At 40.2% G+C, this 21006-nt stretch overlaps 1 protein-coding gene across 1 annotated transcript in view; it reads left to right on the forward strand.

The window, feature by feature from the left end:
• Positions 1-20331, forward strand: part of LAS1L (LAS1 like ribosome biogenesis factor) — a 133590-nt gene extending 113259 nt beyond the window's left edge. Inside the window, exons 9-13 of the mRNA XM_089685177.1 lie at positions 14-226; positions 5105-5252; positions 6015-6370; positions 18516-18666; positions 19444-20331. Of these exons, the coding sequence (XP_089541303.1) occupies positions 14-226; positions 5105-5252; positions 6015-6370; positions 18516-18666; positions 19444-19528 (953 nt within the window). The 3' untranslated portion in view covers positions 19529-20331. The remainder of the gene's footprint in view (positions 1-13; positions 227-5104; positions 5253-6014; positions 6371-18515; positions 18667-19443) is intronic.
• The last annotated feature ends 675 nt before the right edge of the window (positions 20332-21006 follow it).

Here is a 21006-nt window from a genome sequence, read left to right on the forward strand (position 1 = left end):
TTGCTACTTTCAGACCAAGATGAAAACCTATACCTGCCTCGCACACTGCTTCGTTTCTGGCAGCCGCTGCTGAAGGTCTTGCACTGCCATTATTTTACTCAGGCGATGTTAGAGAAAATGTTTTCCGAGTTAAGTAGGTGCAAGGAGAACAATGCACAAGCCAAAGTCCACTATCTAAGCTGCTGGATCTCTGAAATTCTGACTGCCAATCACAGAGCAGGGGGAGGTAAGCAAACAGTGTTTCTGATTTTTTTTTTTTTTTCTTTTTAATTCTTTTCTATACACTAGCAGATTTTTATTGCAGCACATGCCTTATAACAAATATAAACACCGTAAAAGAGGACATTCAGATTTCCTTTACATTGACGAATATAGCAACTTCCTCTTTAACATTAATGAAGCAGGGTTTTGTAGCCCCACCAACAGAAGTATGATTTTCTGCTCAAATGAAAAAAAATTAAAAAACAAATGGTAATATATGATTAAATGTAAAATAAATACACATATAAATAAAAAATGATAAATTAATAACCCATAACATTTAAAAATATGAAATACATTTTTAATAAACACCTGAACAAGAAATACATTACTAATAATGATATAATAATGATAATAATAATACATTTTATTTTTTTAGGTTTTAGGGAGTTAAAGTTATGAGTTTATTAATTTATTACAAGTATTCATGATTTTTATTTGTGTATTTTACCTTTTATTCTGTTGTATTTTTTTGTCCAGGTTTAGGTGTTTTTTATTTTATTATTAATAATAGTTAGATTTAAGGGTTAGGGGGTTAAGGTTAGGGGTTAATTATTTATTATTACATAGTATTTATGATTATTTTTATTTACTTGTGTATTTTACATTTATTTATTAATATTCTCACCCTAACAAAAATAAATAATAAAATACTAACCCAAACCCTAATCCTAACCTTAACTCTAACCGCTTACCCAAACAAAATAATAAATAATAAAAAAGAAATAAAAGCTGAAGCAGAAAAACTTAGCAAGAAATTATGCAGCAGATTCTATTTTTCTGTTTGCTAACAAAGAAAAACTGCCAAAGCTCAAAAACGGCAAAAAACGCTGTATCAAAACACGCAAACATCATGGTAAAATATGCACGGAAACAGCTGAAAAATAATATGCTCAGATGTGAATGCAGCCTCAAAGCGTAGAGCTTTTTGTGTTTCCACTCAGGTTGCATCATGTAAATCTAGATTTGTGTGTAAGAGGAGGGCTGAACCTAAAAGTCTAATACTTAAGTCTTTGGAATGCCCTTTCATCCTGACACAAGTGTCCTACACCTGGAATTCCAGCAAGGGCACAAAGAATCGTGATGTAGTTTACAACTCTTATTTCTAATTTTTTTTTTCACCTCCACCTTATCTGCCAGGACAATCAGAATCGCACAACGCCATACTTTTATTCTAGGTATCAGTTTCTGTTCCTAATGGACCAGTTACAACCATTCTTTTATATAATCTCAGGATACCTAACACTTTTGGGTTTGTGGATCTTATGACCACTAAAAACATTCCTACACAATTTGTTGGGCAAATATTTCAAGTCCCTATGCCTAGGGTAGTTCTGCAGTCTTCTGCACCCTCTAGAAATCCAGACATGTTTCACATCCAGTCCTAGATTGGGTGTAAGGTTAGTGGGAGTTAACTCCCTTTTTTGATTTGTACCTACAGATAAGCCTGTAATAGGATTTACCTGTATGTACCATATTAATCTCCTCAGTGTGCATCGTTTAGGAGATATTTCCCTGTGTAGCCGCTGCTGATGTCACCAGTGCATGTACTCTGAAGGAACAGCATACCCATGCCATTCCTTCAGAGCCCTGTGCCATAAACAATTACTCCCGTGTGCATGCGTGGGAGTGACATCATCGCGGCTCAGCCATTCAAGCAGCCGCAGCCAGTGAACCCCAAAGGAAGACTGGGTGAACATAGATTCCCTGTCAGCGGTGACAGGGAGTGGCTGGAGGGATTCGTCTCACAGGTAAGTTTGTCATAATGTGCTACTATGCAATGCATACGAGTACATTATGACTTTACCCTTTGGGGGGGGGGACCAGTTTTTTTGTTTTTTTTTCTTTTTTACTTCTGCTTTGAATTTTTTAACACCTCTAATAAGTGTTTTCAAGGTAGTTACACCTTTCCTTGCCATTAGGCCTTTCAGCAGTAAGTAATCCCCTCCTTTCTCCTGGTGGCTACCTGGAGTCGGGCAGTCTTACTTGCTTGATTTTGTAGTTCTTGTTCTGATAAGTAGTCCAACAATCCCTTGATCTCTGGCACAATTTGCTGAATGACTTAGACAACATTATCCTTCATTGCTGAAGGTAGAGGATATGCACCTCTTATCCTTACACAGTTCATTCTATGTCAAATTAAGGTAAACAAAAATGGACAATGGACCTATTTTCACTTAAACATATGGATTCATAAGTATTGATGTTGAAGACCGGAAATCGGTTTCTGGCCTCAACCCAGGTTTGTTCTTGATCATTAGCTGAGGTTAAAGATCTACAATAGATTGTGGAAGATTCTTCCTTCCCCACTCAAGTTGTCAACCTATCACATTATGCTTTTCAGTCTTATTAGAGGGACTCCTTCAAAAAGATGTATTTCTCTTTTCACAAGGCCATCTGCCCTTTACACCTTTGGACTAAAGAAGTTTATGTTCACTTGATTTCCCCTACAATGGGTGTTTTAACAAGGTACTTAAATTTTTTTTTTTTTTCTTCGCCTTATACAAGTTTTAAACTATTTTCAGGCATACCCTCAATATACAGTACCTGTCGGCTTTCTGCTTCCACAAGCAGAACCTCCTATCCTCACAATGCATTCTGTAACACCGTTTTCTTCTGGCAGCACTGCTAACTGCTTTGCCCCAGATCTGTTCTTTACACCTTTGTTTAGGACTTGGTTTGCCCTTGTCCTTTTTTTCTCTGTGTGTACACTTCTAATCTGGCTCACTGGCTTTATTTCTAAGCCAATCTACTTTTACCATCTTGTGCTTACCTGAACCCTCACTCTAAGAGTCTCTGCACCAACAGAGCACAACCACAGAACTTATCAATTAATACCTGAGGTGGATATTTCCTTTAACCTGCCTTCCAGGCAGTACTCAAGCCTCAGGCATTCCTGATGTCTCTGGCACCCACATAAAGGGAACTCCTCCCATTCCCCTTGCAGAGTGTGTAGCACTATAAAAATATATCCTTCTTACAAAGAGGTTACATCCTTTCTGTCATTTAGGCAAAAGCTTTTTTGTCAGGGGTATTTATCAAAAATGATGTCCAAAAAGACTGCCTGCAGGGATTCTGTCTTTCAGGTTCTTCCTAGTGACATTCTGTATTCCTCCCATAAGCACCAGTTGAACAGGTTATCTCGGAGGCCTACTCTTCTTTCAATCTAGTAAAACCTCTTTTACGAAGGACCTCATTCTACAGCCTTGTGATTAGTTCTGGGGCGGTCCGTCGTTATGTTCATATGGCCCACCATACATATATATTATATTGCCATATATATTGTAAATAGAAGTTTAGGCGGGTGGACAGCACCAGCAGGTAAAAACGTATCTATGTACACAACCAGGTGTGTCCCCAAAGAAACCACTGAAATATTTAAAGTATAATACAAGGGGTTTACAGGAAAGTGAGAATAACATATTTCTCCATTAAAAAAATAATACAGCAGCTTCAAGCCTTTCTGCCATTTTAAATTACTGACCTTCTTTATGCAGTGGAAATGGAGATATGGGTGCTCAGGTCCTAAACGGCTTCCATATATATAGAAAACATGAGATACCAAACAGTTATAACTATTTATTATTCCTTATATACTTATAGCAACTTTTGCTTATACAAAGTGGGATTCTTAGTTTTCATATATTGTAATACATCTTATTTATGTTGTAAAGCGCTGTGTAAACTGTTGGCGCCATATAAATCCTGTATTATAATAATAATAAAAATTTAGGACCTGAACACCCATATCTCTATTTTCACTGCATAGTTCAGGTCAATAATCAGGATAGAGTAGGAACTGGCTAGAGAGGCATCACTTTGACAGCTTGAACATGCATTATATGCAAACTAAAGATCTTCTTTTTTTTTTTTTTTTTTTTTTTTTTTTTTAAGCAAGAGCTTGCTATGATTATGTAAGGGTTAGTAGATGGTTACACCTCTTTTTAGTATCCTTTGTGTTGTATATATGGAAAGTTTCTTGAACCTAATCGCCAATATCTATCTCCATTTTCACTGGTCCGTAATTTAAAAAGGGCAGGGATGCCTGAAGTTGCTGTATTTTTTTGATGGTGCAATAGGTTATGCTCACTGTGCTGTAACCCCCTTGTAAGATACCTTTTTTATATACACATGTTTATTTCCACCTAACGACCTGCTTATCTTTTCATATCTGCCAGGATATGCCTGTTCCTGTACAATGGTGATTTCAGTTATGCTGCTTACAAATGCCTTCTGAGGGTGTTAGTCAACCCTTATACAATGCCTTGAAAAAGTATTCATACCCCTTGAAAGTTTCCACGTTTTGTCATGTTACAACCAAAAATGTAAATTTATTTTATTGGGATTTTATGTGCTAGACCAAAACAAAGTGGCACATAATTGTGAAGTGGAAAGAAAATTATAAATGGCTTTCAAAATATTTTACAAATAAATATGTGAAAAGTGTGGCGTGCATTTTGTATTCAACCCCCTTTACTCTCATACCCCTAACTAAAATCTAGTGGAACCAATTGCTTTCAGAACACACCTAATTAGTAACCTGTTCCTGTGTTTTACTCACCCCTCTAACTCTTTGCTTGGGGATGTCCCAGGGTCTATGGACCTGTACTGTACGATTAAGATATGTATTGTACGCCAAGATATGGCATTTGCATAAAAGTTAGAATTTCTCTTTTCCTAACTTTATATATGATTTAAAATGTTTAGCTGCACGTTTCAAAAAGTATATCTTGACACGTCTCCTTCCATGTAATGTGTGGACATAAGCATTTTGTTTTTCCTTTTGGGAAGCCTTTGTGAACATGGGATTCCTACTAATGACAACTTTTTATCTTTTATTTAGATGGAAAAACCACAGTCCCTTCCCGCACCCAGGCAACTGTGAAAAGCAAATGGAAGCTGTTTAATCATAGAGTGTATTTACAGTGGAAACATCTGATGCAGAAGTGCCTGGAGTATCCGTGCCAGACAACCCCACAGCTGCTAAGGCTGTAAGTGAGCTGGTTATGTACAGTGGTAGTGAATGTGAGTTTAGTGAAATGTCAACTAGTACAGTCTATTGCTTTATATCAGTGGTCTCCAAACTCCCAGGGGCCGAATGTGGCCCTTTGCTTGCCTTTATCTGGCCCTTGGGGCACTATTTCTTCCACTGATACAAGACACTATTCTGTCAACTGACACCAACAATTGGGCACCATTTCTCCAGTTGACATTACCTATGGGGCACCATTTCTCCAAATGATACAAACAATGATGCACTGTTCCTCCATCTAATAACAAATGTGATGATTACTCCCACTGGCCACAGTCCAGCCCCTCTAAAGTCTGAAGGACAAAAACCTGGCCCTTTTTTAGAAAGTTTGGAGACCCCTGCTGTATATTATTCTACTTCTGGTTTTCATATAAAATCCACAATGTAACTAAATGTAGTTGGATTGCTTGTTGTGAGGAAAAAAAACTATTGTATAGCATCCTCCCTAAACCAGAATCTGCCTGTTGAACCAGCTCTGGAGAATACAGTAGTGGTGCCATTTTTTATTAAAAGGTAGTTTTGTTTACCAGCCTGATTGCTGTGCAGGTGTAACTGGTTTCTATGATGCAGGTGATGACAAAGGCCCTGTTTCTTTGGCTGCATTAAAGAGATGAGAAGGGGTGCTTCAGAAAATGAGAGTTGGGTAAAAGGTCTTGCATTGGAGACACATGAGAAACATGTTTGGAATTTACGCACTTTGCTTTGTATCCCCCTCTACCAGAATCTTTATGTATATGAAGCCTCGCTTGCCTTCAACCACCCAAGAGAAGCTTCTATGCCTCTGTTCCATATACACCCAGAATGAAGACACAGATGTTTCTGTAGACTACAGCAGCCAGCCTATATACACTGTAGAAAGCCTGCAGTGGAAAATAAAGCAGGAGTCAAAGATCAAAGTTTCCAATCATTGGGACAGATCTTCACCTGAGGATGAAGACGAAGATATGAGTGAGCACATGGAAGATGAGGATATGATCACAGACACATACGAGGAAGAATATATAGAGATGATCAATATGAAAACTGCATCTGAGAGAAGAGCTGCATTGGAGGGCTCTGCATGGAGTGTAAGCTCAGGTATTCAATCATTAGTCCCTTCACTAAAACCAAAATGGAACACATGTCCTTGTGGATAAAGTTTCTTCCCACTAACCTATACTGTATGTCTTTTTGCTTCTAGCAACCAATCAGTGTCTTGCTTATATGTACAAGGCACATGCTACAGGAAAGGAGAGGCTAACTGGTTGCTGGGAGAGAAACTGTTCCACAGTCATACACTTATTTGAGGCTTGTACAGTATGACATTTCCGAACATTGGCCCAACCAGCTAACAAAGGCCCAATTAAAATCTATTGCTTGCATTTTAATGAAAACTAAGGTCTGCACACTTAAATACTTGGTAATTGTACTCTGTATTGTGTTTGTAAGGCGTTGTTCTATGGGAATAGCAACCTAAGGACATACTCCTATACAACACTTAAATTGGGGAGCATAATTGCGTGGAGGTGCTCCCATTCCCTTAGGGCTTGTTCACACCACTGTGCAGAGACATCAGTTTTTCTGTAAGTTCACAACAAAATTAATTGTTCTCTATGTGCCCTGTTCACACCACAACACTAGTATCGTGCAGATTTTTTCTGCACCGGAATCTGCAATGTGTATAAAACTCATTGAAGCGTGCATGAAAACTGATGTAAACTGATGTCTCTGCAGGTTAAACCTGCACGTCAGTTTCCATCAGTTTTCATGCACCTTTGGTGTGAACGAGCCCTTAAAGTGATCAATAACCTTTACATAAGCCCACATAAGCTGTACTTGTTTATCTGTAGCTATCTTTCCCCTACAGCCTCCAAAGTAAACAGATTAGATAGTATCGCATTACAATCAACTTTGTGCAATGTGTGACCTCAGATCCCTGCTCGCCTTTTGAAAACTGAGAAATACTGAGTGGGGGGAATGGACCCACACACCTTTGCACCATCTCATTGGGAAACATGAACATCTGAGACAGTCACCTGCTGTGTGTGTGTGTGTGTGTGTGTGTGTGGGGGGGGGGGGGGGTGCATCGCGGTGTGGGTGAAGGGGGGGGGAGGGGCGCGGTCATCACTATGGGTTTTCTGGTGTGAGGAAAACTCCAAGAAGTGACAGGTGCAGATAGCCGTGGAAAGGGAGAGCAGCCAGGATCCACATTTCATTTTTAATTTCAAAGGTTAACAACCACTTTAACCTTTTCATTACCAGTGTTATTTGAGTTTTTTGCACGAATGTATAAATAATTTTAGGCCTGAACATTGCTTAAAACCCAGGGGTGGACTGACCATTGCGGCATTCGGGCACTGCCCGAGGGCCCGGAGTCAGTGGGGGGCTCCATGAGATGCCCATGATATCTCTCATAGGCTGTTTTGGGTGTGGTTTGAGTGTGGGCAAAGACACAGAGGCCCCATGATCCCCTATTGCCTGGGGGCCCCATGAGTTGCCAGTCCGCCCCTGTTAAAACCCTAAACATTATCGGGGGAATCCAAGAAAGGTCGTACGCCACTTTTCCAGCATTAATAGCCATTGTTAATGCATTGCAACAAAGTTTAACCATTTGTGCCACTTTTCTTCCTGTCTGTGAGTCTCGCGCCAAATTCAGCTAGTTCTTATTTGAGACACTATCATTTTGGTGCATTGGTTTGCGACAAATTCAAAATGAAATAACCGTTTGTCTCTTGGACAACTGGAGCTGATTAAGGCCAACTCTCTTCCCACAGTGTCTGCAAGGACAGCTTACATGAGAGATACTGGCTCCACCCTCTATGGGAGGTTGGAGCCCTCATACAGAAGCAGTTTAAAAAGCCCCCCCTTCCCCCCATCCTCAGTTGTTGTTGTATTTCTGACCTTCCAGGTGAACACACCACTATGTTTGTTGTTTTTTACTCATTGTGGTTACCTGCTATTGCTTTCTCTGTTCTTCTGGCTTACATTTGGGTACAGCCTTGAGACTTTGCTGTAACCTGAAAGAGACTTCCCTTTTGATATATTTTTTCCTGGCCCTCGCTCTCCAGGTGGTGGTGGATCGATTCCAGAAGCTCCTACTGCCCCAATGGTTGTGTTCCTGGAGTATCGCGCCCGCTCTGTGGAGTGGCTCACTAATAAATGGCTGGGCCTGGGTTCAGAGCAGATGTCTCCCACCGCTCCATTTAGCGGATACTTCTCGCCCAGGTAGTTTGCGGTCTTCCTGGGAGATGGCAGTTCACTTGGTTTCTTGGACTCCTCCAAAATGGTGTTGGTGTCGCTTCTGATGCTTATTGAAGCAGCCGGAAGGTTATTCTAAGATGCTGCCACTTCTGGCGCCTCAAGATGACACACTTCTGGCGGTCATGGGGACACACCAGGGCACCATCTTTAAAATGAGGAGGCACTGTGGTAGAAAGAGGAAGGACCAAAGAATCGGTCCAAAGGCCTGAATACTGTTACTGCAGCTAGCACAAGGCTCTGTGCATCCCATTATGGAGGAGGGAGACACAGAGACAAAAATCAAACACCCCCAAGCCCAACCAAGGCACTTCCTCTGATGGTTCCAAGCCTCCTGCAGCTGAGGTATTTGGGGGGGGGGGAGGGCCTAAATCTGTCATTTGTTTGATGCTCATGCTTTTCCTCTGATTTTCTCCTCTTTTTGCTACGCATTTGCAGAGCAGTTTTGCAAGCCTAGGAGGGAATGTGGAAGCTGTGGCTCCAAACTCTCAAATTCATACACTAAAAATATCTGTGAGAAGTGTATCTTGTCTGTTGCAGGCCCTGATTCAGTCGCCTTTTATTAAGAATTTTATTCGCTCTATGCAGAAATTATTTCTACATTATGCTCAGTTAGATCTATGCTGTTGGATGGGCCTTCCATTTCAGTCTGTTCCTCTTTCTAGTGACTACACTCCTGTAAATTTTCTGTCTTTACATGCTCAGGACGCTCAGGTGGATTCTGAATCCGATGAAGGGGAAGGTCTTCCTCGAGCCGGTATCTCTCATGTAAGCTGTCCTGGAAGACTCCTGGAAAGACCGTTGCCTGTAAATGTAATCATGTTTTTGATGCACAGAGAGATTAAGGTCAGAATAGACCCACAAAGATGTGTACACATGTAAAGGTCTGTTGAAAAAAGTAGATTCATTGGATTAGGACTTGGTCTAGTCTACTGAGTGTCAGTTAGTGACTGTGTCATTTAGTGTCATTCAATTATTTAATTAGTCATGTAATTAGTGTCATTTAAGCACCTCAATACTGGACACCCTGCCCAGGCCAATTTGGAGCTTTCAGCGCTACCACACTTCGAATGACAATTACTTTAGTCATGCTACACTGTACCCAAATTAAACTCTAATAATTATTTTTTTTTGCTACAGATAGAGCTTTCTTTTGATGGCATTTAATCACCACTGGTATTTTTATTTTTTGCCAAATAAAAAAAGACAGAATATTTTGGAGAAAGAAAAAAAACGCGTGTTTCTGTTATAAGATTTTGCAAATAATACATCATAAATTTAGGGCAAAATGTATTCTGCTTCATTTGTTTGGTGAAAATAACCCAAATCCGTTTATATTATTTAGGGCCGTTTCATACCAGATGGAATCCTGTGCATTTTTTTTTCTGCATCAAAGATGCATGCACAGTAGGTTATATGGAGTACAATGGCATAGTTCACGCCAGTGCAGTTTGTTCCAGTGCAGAAATGAAAATTTCTGCAATTTTTTTGCATTGAACTGTACTGGAACACAGCAACACGCATCAAGAACACACCTGAACGCACATGTCACTAGCCCCCATGACACTAGTGAGACTTCTGATAGGCACAGAATTGCATGACAAGGGAAATCACATTGTTTTCAATGGTGCCCTGCTACCAGCATCATAGACTTCTATGTTAAACACTCACAGAAGTTGCATCACCATTAGATAATAAGTATTCCTATGCGAATTTGATAAGCTCATTTTTATTGATTTGTTTATTTAACTCTAACATTTGCTCCCAAGTCATCCTTGCTGCCTAAATACTCTCCTCCCAAGCACATGGCATTCACACCTGAGCATAGCAGAAACATGCATTACCACGCGTGTTTTTCTTGCACGCAAACATGCATAGCATAGGCTGCCCTATGCATGACAAATGCCCCAAAGTAGCTTAATCCCCTCATGCCTAAGGGTAAAACAAATCTTAATGCCTAAGCACAATTTTGCAACTTTGACGTGTTAGTAAAATCGTACATATCACAACTACTTTGTACATCCAAGTGGATTATACCTTTTGGAGTAAGTCTACCCTCCTACTACTAGACCTTCTTCGGGATCCCTTGCCACCGGATGCCTCCCCAATAAAGATGGTTGAATCATTTATATATTTAGGGAATACTATTCATAGAGATATCTCTCAATATGTTAACTCAAATCAAAACCCCCTGCTGGCTAAATTTATACAGAAAATTACAAGCTGGTGCAAATGATCCCTTTCAGTAGTGGGGAGAGTCAACCTTATAAAGATGATATGGGTGCTGCAATTGCTATATGTTTTACATAATGCACCAGTGTGGCTTCCTAGATCTATTTTTAAATGGTTGGAGATTGTGTATCGTATATTAATATGGAAAAAGCGTATCCCAAGGATTGAATTTGAAACACTGCAGGAGGCCAAGGAAAGGGGGGGTGCTTGGGGTCTCTAAACCTTTTCCTATATTACTTGAAAGGGTGGGAAAAAACTGGATAATAAAAGTGTGGCAGCTGTTGGGGTTCAGTTTCCCTGCTATCATGGGTTTGCAGCAAATCCTGCATGTCTAAGGTTTGAAGAACCAGCAAAATAATTCAGGAGTTTTCTATGGCAACCATAAGCCTTTGAATGTAGGTCAGCTGGCTTAAAATGGGCAATAAGGGAGCATTTGGAAAGCCATCCCTTTGACTATAAAAGGATGAGGTGACAGCAGCCATATCTCCTTGATTGGTTGTGATAGGAATAGTGTAGGGAGTGCTACTGGGAAAATACATAAGGAGAAATGATTGTAGGGCTTGTAGACACCAGGAGGTGCGTTTAAGGAAATGCAAAGCTTTACTGAATGTCATGTAGATAGCAAAATGCTCTGTTTCTTAACAATCGAGGATTGAGAAGGGTTTTATTTCCTTTTTCATCCTTTGATAATGCTGCTGATGTCCTAAAGTCTCTTTACAGCATGTCCATCTGTACATCCACTACGGTGATAACAAGTTGCATGTTTTTTACAGGGCATATTTCCTAATTGTTCCTGAATGTAATGTTTTTTTTCCACCAGCCTTTTTTTTAAAATGGTGACAACAGTAGAATATGCCTAGGAAAAGTGCTTGAACATAATTTTGTTTCCTTGGGGAATGCATGTGATCGGGGGATTTAGAGGCAGGAGATTGTGGGAGACAGTGACTGAGAGCTGACACATCAAAAACACAAACTGCCCAAAAAAGGGCTTTTACAATATCTCACAGAAGTGAGTGCACCCCTCCCATTTTTTGTAAATATTTTATTATATCTTTTCATGTGACAACACTGAAGAAATGACACTTTGCTACAATGTAAAGTAGTGAGTGTACAGCTTGTATAACAGTGTAAATTTGCTGTCCCCTCAAAATAACTCAACACACAGCCATTAATGTCTAAACCGCATTACTAATGATTTGTACAGGGGTAATATGATATCTCTCTCTGGAGTCTATACCTCTTTTAATACAAGAGAGAATTTTGCACGCTTTAGAAACCGCAGCTTGGCATTGCATGCCATTAATCAGCTTGTGATCTACCAGATCCTTCCCCACCATTGATTCCCCCAGTTGTACCCCCTTAGTATGTAGGATGCATGCATATTCTTAAGCCCCAAGTGCATAACCTTACATTTATCAACATTAACCACTAGCCTACAGGGCACTTATACCCCCTTCCTGCCCAGGCCAATTTCCAGTTTTCAGAGCTGTCACACTTTGAATGACAATTGCGCGGTCATGCAACACTGTACCCGTATGAAATTTTTAGCAATTTTTTGAGACAGAGCTTTATTTTGGTAGTATTTAATCACCTCCTGGGTTTTTTATTTTTTTTAAACCAAAAACCACTGAAAATGTTGAAAACAAAAACCTGTTTCTTCTTTGTTTTTGTTATAAAATTTTGTAAATAAGTGATTTTTCTCCTTCACTGATGTGCGCTAATGAGGCTGCAGTGATGGGCACTGATAGGCTGCACTGATGTACACTGATAGGTGGCACTGATGGGGAGGCACTGGTAGGTGGCACTGATGGGCATTGACAGGCATCACTGACTTGCACTGTTAGGTGGCACTTACCTGCACTGTTAGGTGGCACTTACCTGCACTGTTAGGTGGCACTGACTTGCACTGACTGGTGGCACTGACTGGTGGCACTGACTGGTGGCACTGATTGGTGGCACTGGGTGACACTGAAAGGCAGCTCAGATGGGCACTGATATGTGGCATTGATGTGCACTGCAAGGCACTGAAATGTGGCACTGATGGGCACTGGCAGGTGGCATGGATGAGCACTGAGAGCTGACACTGATGGACACTCACAGGTGTCACTGCTGGGGCTGCACTGATCATTAGAGCACCCTGATTATCAGTGCACTTGTCCCCTCCGAGGAATGCCAATTACCAGCTCTCCTCTCGCGCTGTCAGCGTGACAGCTCGTGAGGAGAGAAATGCCGATAACCAGCTTTTCCCTGTTTACATGCGATCAGCTGTGATTGGACACAGCTGATCACATGACCAAGCCGACATCTTTGGCTCTTTCCGTGGATTGGTGATCCGCTGTGTCCGAGGGACACAGCACACCGCCGATCGCCGCTCTGCGCGCTCCCGGAGCCGCCCATGCGTGGTGAGAATGGGAGGACGTCATATGATGTCCTCCCAGAACGAGAGAGGCGCCTTGCGCCCGTCAGTGGACTATATGGCGGGTGGGGGGCGGTTAAACCTCATTTGCCACATAGTCTTCCTCAATTAAACAATACATTGAGGTCGGCTTGTAAGTTGGAGACATCCTGTAAGGACATTATTCCACTGCACAGCTTGGTGTCATCTGCAAAGTCTGAAATGGGATTTCTAATCTCAGACCATATATCGTTTATAAATATATTAAAAAGTAGGGTCCCAACACTGAACCCTGGGGTACACCACTGATGACCCCAGACCATTCAGAGTATGAATCATTAACCACTACTCTTTGAATACGATCTTTTAGCCAGTTTTCTGTCCATTTACATACGGATTTTTCCAAGCCCGTAGACTTTACCTTACACATTAGCCGTGTGTGGGGAACTGTGTCAAACACTTTTGCAAAATCCAAGTATACCACGTCCACAGCCACTCCTCTGTCCAATGTTTTGCTCACCTCCTCATAAAAAGAAATCCGATTTCTTTGACAACTTCTGTCTTTCATGAATCCATGCTGTCTGTTGCTTAAAATATTTTTTTCCAGCAAGAACTCATCCATGTGGTCTTTTATTAAACTCTCCAGTATCTTCCCAACTATAGAATTTAAACGAACTGGTCTATAATTACTTGGTAAAGATTTTCACCCCTTTTTAAATATTGGCACCACGTTGGCCTTATACCAATCCAGTGGTACTATGCCAGTCATTAAAGAGTCCCTAAAAATGAGAAACAATGGCTTTGAAATTACAGAGCTCAATTCTTTAAGGACCCGTGGGTGTATGCCATCCAGTCCAGGTGCTTTATTCACCTTTATTCTGTCTAAATATTTTTGGATCATTTCATTTGTGAGCCAATGTGAATCATCTGTAGCTGTGTCAATACCATGCCCATTATGTACAAGAGCTCCCCCATGCTCCTTTGTATATACAGAGCTGAGGAAGATATTAAATACATTTTGCCTTCTCTTTGTCCCCAGTCACCCACTCTAGATTATTTTGTAAAGGGCCTAGATGCTCAGACCAAACCTTTTTACTATTAATATATTTGAAGAATTTTTTGGGGTTGGTCCTGTTATCTTTTTCAATCTGTTGTTCGTTTTAAATTTTTGTGGCCTTTATTTCCTTTTTGCATATTCTGTTATATTCTTTGTAATGTTTAAACGATGATAGCAGTTTTTCATTTTTAGATTTAATAAATGCTCTTTTCTTATTATCTATAGCCTTTTTAACTTTGGCTGTAAGCCAGATAGGTTTGATTTTTAGCCTTTTAAACTTGTTGCCCATGGAAATATATTTTTCAGTATGTTCACACTATGGTACAGTCTTTTTGAAGAACTTCCATTTTTGTTTTGTGTTCATCTATGCCAATATTCCCTCCCAGTCTAAGTCTTGGAGAGAAGCTCTCAGCCTTGGAAAATTAGCTCTCTTGAAATTGAGCGTTTTTATTTTTCCCGTATGTGCTTGCTGTTTATAGCGAACAATAAATTAAATCATGTTATGGTCACTTCTACCCAGATGTTCTTTTATATGGACATTCGTAAAAAGCTCTGCATGGTTTGAGATTACCAGGTCCAGCAGAGCATCATTCCTAGTAGGGGCCTCTATGAACTGTACCATAAAATTGTCCTGTAGTAGGTTTAAAAATGTATGCCCTTTAACTGTTCCTGCAGTATCATTACTCCAGTCAATTTCCGGGTAGTTAAAATCCCCCATTATTATCACTGTCCCAGCGCTTGCAGCCCTTTTGATCTGTGCAAGGAGCTGAGTTTCCTCCTCCTCATTAACACTGGGAGACTTATAACTATCTCCAACGATTACCTTTGTAGTATGCACCCTCATGTGCAGTTCCACCCATAATACTTCAGCTTCATCATACTCTCCATCAACTAGGTCCTCTTTCACCCTCGCTCTGAGATCACTTCTCACATAGAGACAGCACCACCACCTTTCCTATTTACTCTGTCTCTCCAAAAGAGAACATAGCCAGGAATATTAATGGCCCAGTCATGTGAAGATTGATTTAATTGGTATTCCTGAATCTTGGCTTCATAGTTCTCTTCATGCACCAAAGCTTCCAACTCACCTATTTTGCTTGGCAGACTTCTGGCATTGGTGAGCAAACACTTTAATTAATTGACACCTTGTTCACATGTATTTTGCATATTTTTTATTTTCTGTTTCAATATTTTTTTTATTAAGAAAGTTTTGTTTTATGAACACAACAAGCTCAATATACGCCCACGCAGGGGCCGAGCATAACAGTAACTCAGGAACAGGTACATCCTCCTGACTTGTATTAGCCAAATAATAAAATGTCCAATAACCGCAAGGAAGGACGGTAAACAGCTGAACCAAATATTATTGGCAGTAGTCCAACATAATACCGTAAAGAGAAGAGGAAAAAAAAAAGGTTAGAAGAAAAGAAAAAAAAAAAAAAAAGTAATCCGAAAGAAAACAGAGGAAAGGGAGACTAGAAAAGTCACGGATCCAGGGCTAGCACAGGCAGTAATTATAAGGGGTCATAACTAGTAAGGGAGCAGGGATGGCAAGGAATATCGTATCCAAGGTTCCCAAACCTTAACAAATCTCGGATGAGAATCATGAAGAACGCTAGACATCTGTTCATTGATCAGCATATCATTCATCCGGGTCTTCACCCCTTGGAAGACAACCGAAGGGGTTCTCCAAGCTTGAGCTATGGCATGTTTGGCCAAAATAAATAGGTAGGATGCCAGTTTCTGCTGAGATCTAGACAGACCCAGAATTGGGCAATGTAGAAGGGCCAACCTTGCATCCCTATTTTTTATTTTCATACAAATGGTACCAATTCCACTGGTTGTTTGTAAAATGGGAACCTTTTTATCTTCCATAGCCTCCCTCCATCTTTCCCCATTCCACCCACCAATAAGTACTGACCCCTGTCTGATCTGCTACCACATTATAATCTAATTCTCCCTCCCCCCTCGATCCTAGTTTAAATACTCCTCCAGCCTTCCCATAAACTTCTCCCCCAGCACACCTTCCATTTAGGTGCAGACCATCTCTAGCCTATAGAATGGACCCCAATGAAAAGTCAGCCCAGTGCTCTAGAAACCCAAATCCTTCCCTCTCACATCAGGTCTTCAGCCATGCATTGAGTTCTCTAATCTCCCCCTGTCTCTCCTGAGTTGCGCAGGTAATATTTCAGAGAATATCACCTTGGAGGTCCTTCCCTTCAACTTGCAGCCTAGTTCTGTAAATTGATTCTTAAGGAGCCTCCACCTTCCATGTATTCTGTCATTGGTTCCAACATGAATCAAGACAGCTGGGTCATGCCCAGCCCCTCCCAGAAATTTATCAACCCGGTCCACCACATGCCGAACCCTGGCACCAGGGAGACAGCAAACCATTCAGTTGCGGCGATCCTGGTGACAAATTATTCTCTCAGTCCTTCTGATTATAGAATCCCCTACTAACACCAGCTGTCTAGGCCTTTCTGCACTACCCTCACCACCCCTCCCAGATGGTCTGCCCTCCCAGCTGTTAGAGATAGCAGTGACATCCAGGGCTGCCACCCCTGAGCTTGCTGCACCCACATCTTCACCCAACTTGATAAATCTGTTTGGGTGCACAAACCCAGGGCCAGCCGTCCTTTTCTGTGAGCCCCTACCACTCCTTCTCATTACAGTAACCCATCTTCCTACCTGATAATCCTGATTTAGCCCCTTCGTCCTCTACATCAATCCCATTAGCTACCTGCTCAGAGAGCAGAAGACCCCTTTTTAAGGTTGTCAGTTCTACCCAGTGTTGCAACTTGCTCCTCCAGATCTCTAATGAGAGTTTCCAGAAGGGCAACATCTGTCGCAGTGGTATCCATCCTGGAGCTGTTGCTCCATTACTGCATAAATGCTGCACACTGTGCACTTCACAAAACCTTCAACCCTGCTAGCACTCATATCCCACTTACAAAATTAATAGAAAATATCAGTTGTCGCAGGTTAGTAGACTCCTGTTATAATCTCCTGTTTTCTCTTCCGGTTTTTAACTCCACTTATCAAATGTCCACTTGGTCAAAGGTCCGGCAAGCAAAATACAGGCAAGCTCAAAATGAGCAAGCTCCGAGCTCTACAGCAAGTTATATAGGACCTGTATCACCTGTGACCAATTAACCCCTCCCCTTAATTAGCAGACTGACGGAAGACAAGGAAAGGAAGAAAAAAAATGCAATTTAAAAAGTGACAGAAAAAGGGATTTAAAAAAGTAAAAGCTTTTAGCAAGACCCAAAGAAGAAAATAAAACAACTACAAGCACCAGCAATCACCAGCAGTCAAAAGTAAAACTTTTTCAAATTTCCCACTTTTTTTCGTGATCAGTCAGCAAAAAATGGCAATGCTGTTCCTGGTGTCCAGTCACCTGAAGGTAGCGGCATGTAATCCATGGTCCTTGACTCCGTGTTTTGTGTTCTGCAAAGTATTCCAAAGTACAAAATTCTCCTTTTTTTTTAAATTTATTTATTTATTTTTTTCCTCCTTTCTGGCTTTTATTGCTTGGCTGCTGTAGATCGGATATGCACAATTCCAAATAAATACACCTTCACAATGACTAATGTGTAGAGTCTATTCAATTGAATATAATATTTCCAGTGTGACAGCCATTAACCTGAAGAGGCCTCTGGCACTTCAGCTAAAATACAAATTTTTCATGAAGCCTTGATGAATGGGGTTCTTTAGAATTTCAAAAATGCTTTTGACTGATTCAATAATTCTATTAGGGCTTTCAACAAGTAGTCAGACTTCCCTTTTTCATACAGCCTTGGCTTTTGTTGCTGTCCATGGTACTGCTAGAGGCTCTAAAGGAAGTTACAGAAAATCCTTCTTTTGACTGTTGTCACCAGTATAAGTGTTTCTATTGGGAGTCCCCCTCTTTTCCTGCTGCCAACTGTAACATATTGATACCTTCATTTCTGTCCCACTGACAATGGTAAAAAGTAGGATTGAGTTGCTTTCTGTGACCCTGCTTTTGAGATTCATTTTGAAAGAGGTACTAACCTTCCCTACTTAAAAAAGAAAAAACACGAAACCGAAAGTAGGAGTGTCACACAGGGACAGAAAAAATAAGGTTTCAGGAGGTGCTTTCTACCAGTATATATATATATATGTGTGTGTGTGTGTGTGTGTGTGTGTGTGTGTGTATATATTTACTTATTTTTTAATAGAGTATTGTGTTCTGATTGTACTCTTGTTAGTCCGCGTTAACATTGGATAGGAAACAAATATGACTGAGTGCATTTTGGTTAAGGATCTATTTATTTTTGCAGAATTTGTTAAGTGGAGTGAGTACCCACTAGGACTGGTGCCAGGCCAGACGCAGGACCCCAACTGCCTTCTGATTGATAGCTATTCTATGATGTCTGTCCTGGAACAACAGGAGTCTGAGGCCAGGAAGAATGGACAGAGTATTGTGATGTGGTAAGTAGCAATCAATGCAGTCTTGACATTTTTTTGTCCTCTGTACATCCCTGGTCCATCATTGTGTATTTTTGTGGATTGTGCTGTTCCTCCTTTTTTTCACTACTCCCAAATCAACTACCAGTATTTACTATTGTACAGGATTTATATAGCGCCAACAGTTTGCGCAGCACTTTACAAAATGAAGGTAGACATTACAGTTACAATATAAATAAAGAAAATTGATGTGTAAAATAAATCTGTATTATGTATCTTTACTGAGGCTGATAGCAATACCCTGTGCTGCATGTAGTACGTTATTATCTCCTAAAGTGCTTTGTAAGTGAGTTTATAAATATGGATAAGATTCTGTTTTCCACTGTGGGGAATCAGGTCAACAAGTGCACAGAATAAGGGTAGCTAAAATACTTAGCCCATCACTAGTATATACTGTAGATGTTTTTCTTGTTGTCAACAGCAAACAATCTTAACCACTTGCTGTCTGTGTAACGTATATATGCAGCAGTAGGGTAGGTGGACTTTAATGCCCAGCTGCCCCACATATGCGACCACAGCTGAGGTTGTGTAATTGTGTGCTCTCAGCTCATCATATGTTCCTATCAGAAACCAGTGGGGTATCGGGGTCACATGATAGAGAAGCTGCTCTCCCTCCTATGCATTAATGGACAATGCCAGAAGATTGTGTAAAGGGTTTAACCATGTCAAATTTTATCAAGGTTGATTTTATTTTTTTTTACCAAGTTAATGAAAAATGTAAATTATATTGTTTGTTTACAGCTCCCAAAATATGCCATCATCTGAAAATCTGTTCTGGAGTCAGAGTGAATTGAATCATATCAAAGCTGGACTTCGACTCTTTTGAAGGTTTTTATTCAGACCTGCTGCCTCAAACCTTTTTATAGCCGGACACTCCAGTGCAGATGAACCTGGGCATTGGCTGATAGATGAGCAGCATGAACTACTTTCCTGAACTATGTTCAAAGCTGTTTTTTGTTTTTTTTTGTTTTTTTATATATGGCAGTTTAGTTGTATTTGTTTCTTAATAATTCTCATTTCCAAAATGTCTATGAAACCTTGTTTTTTTTGTGCTCTAAAGCCTTGTGAAATACATATGGTGTATAAATAGTGTTTGTGTTTTTACTTATAGACAAACCTTTTGTTTGGCAAGTTGTGACTGCAGAGTGTAGCACTACAGTATTTGACTTTTTATTTGAAATTGGGGGAGGGATCTGAAGTTTTCTATGTTTTACGGATAAGAATAAGGACTGTAAGTTACAGCAGTGTTTAAAAAAACCTGTAACAAGCATAAGAACAAATGTATTTGTTATTTTTCTTAATTGTAGCTGAAAAGAATACATTTAGAAAGTGTGAAAATGAAATATTGCAGCACTTTGACAATTTCTTATATAAAAAATATGAGCCCAGGCAGAACACAGGTCAGTCTCTACAGAATGCACACATATTATGCTATTTATCAGAGATTATGACTTTGATATTTTATATCTTGTGGGGGTTTTTTTTTTTTTAAAGGAAAAACATATAATCTGAATGTTTTGTTTATTAAAAGTAGAAGGAAAAGCATCACAATTCACCAGTTTACTAATGCTACCCCTTGGCCTGATCTAACTTGTCTACATTTTGTAATAAATTTGCTCTTGAATGCTGGTTTTTGGAGTGGTCGTGTGACAGTAAAACTCTAGCTCACTCTCCTCCCCTCTTTCGCTGGTGGGAACTCTTCTCCTGACCGATAACTCTTGGCAATCCTGGGAGCTATGGACTCTGGTTAGATGACGTAAGAGCTCTCCGAAATTCTTCACAGCTGTACAGAGAATTGCTGGAGCTCAATACACATACTCACCTACATTACATCGTACCATCCTTTCCTTGTACACTGTAAAACCACATTTACTGTTACGCCCTAAAATATAGATGTAACATAAAACATGGACATCAAGACAGTAAAAATTTTTGTAGTACATTCCCTACATAAACCTAGTCTGTACAGTGACTGGACTACTACTGATATTTTTTTCCCCACTTTCCAGGACAATGTCTGTTAAAGGAGAGAGAAAAAATGGGCTGTTCCCATTGTGGATACAGCAATTTCTTGTCTTAAAACACTAACTGTTCCTGTTGCGTGTTTAAGTATCAAGTTGACATTCTATTATTGATCACTTTAAGATTATACTGACTGCATTGACCTGCTGTGTTGAACGATTTGTGGATAAATTTAAGGCTAAGCCCACTTTTTGCTTTAAAAATAAATATATAAAATTATACATAATAAATGCACATATACATTTATAGAAAAACCAACTGGTGGGAAAAGCTTTTCTTTTT

This window comes from Staurois parvus, unplaced genomic scaffold, assembly GCF_062004578.1.
Source record: "Staurois parvus isolate SC_StPar_1 unplaced genomic scaffold, SC_StPar_1.0 ptg000365l, whole genome shotgun sequence".
NCBI lineage: Eukaryota > Metazoa > Chordata > Amphibia > Anura > Ranidae > Staurois > Staurois parvus.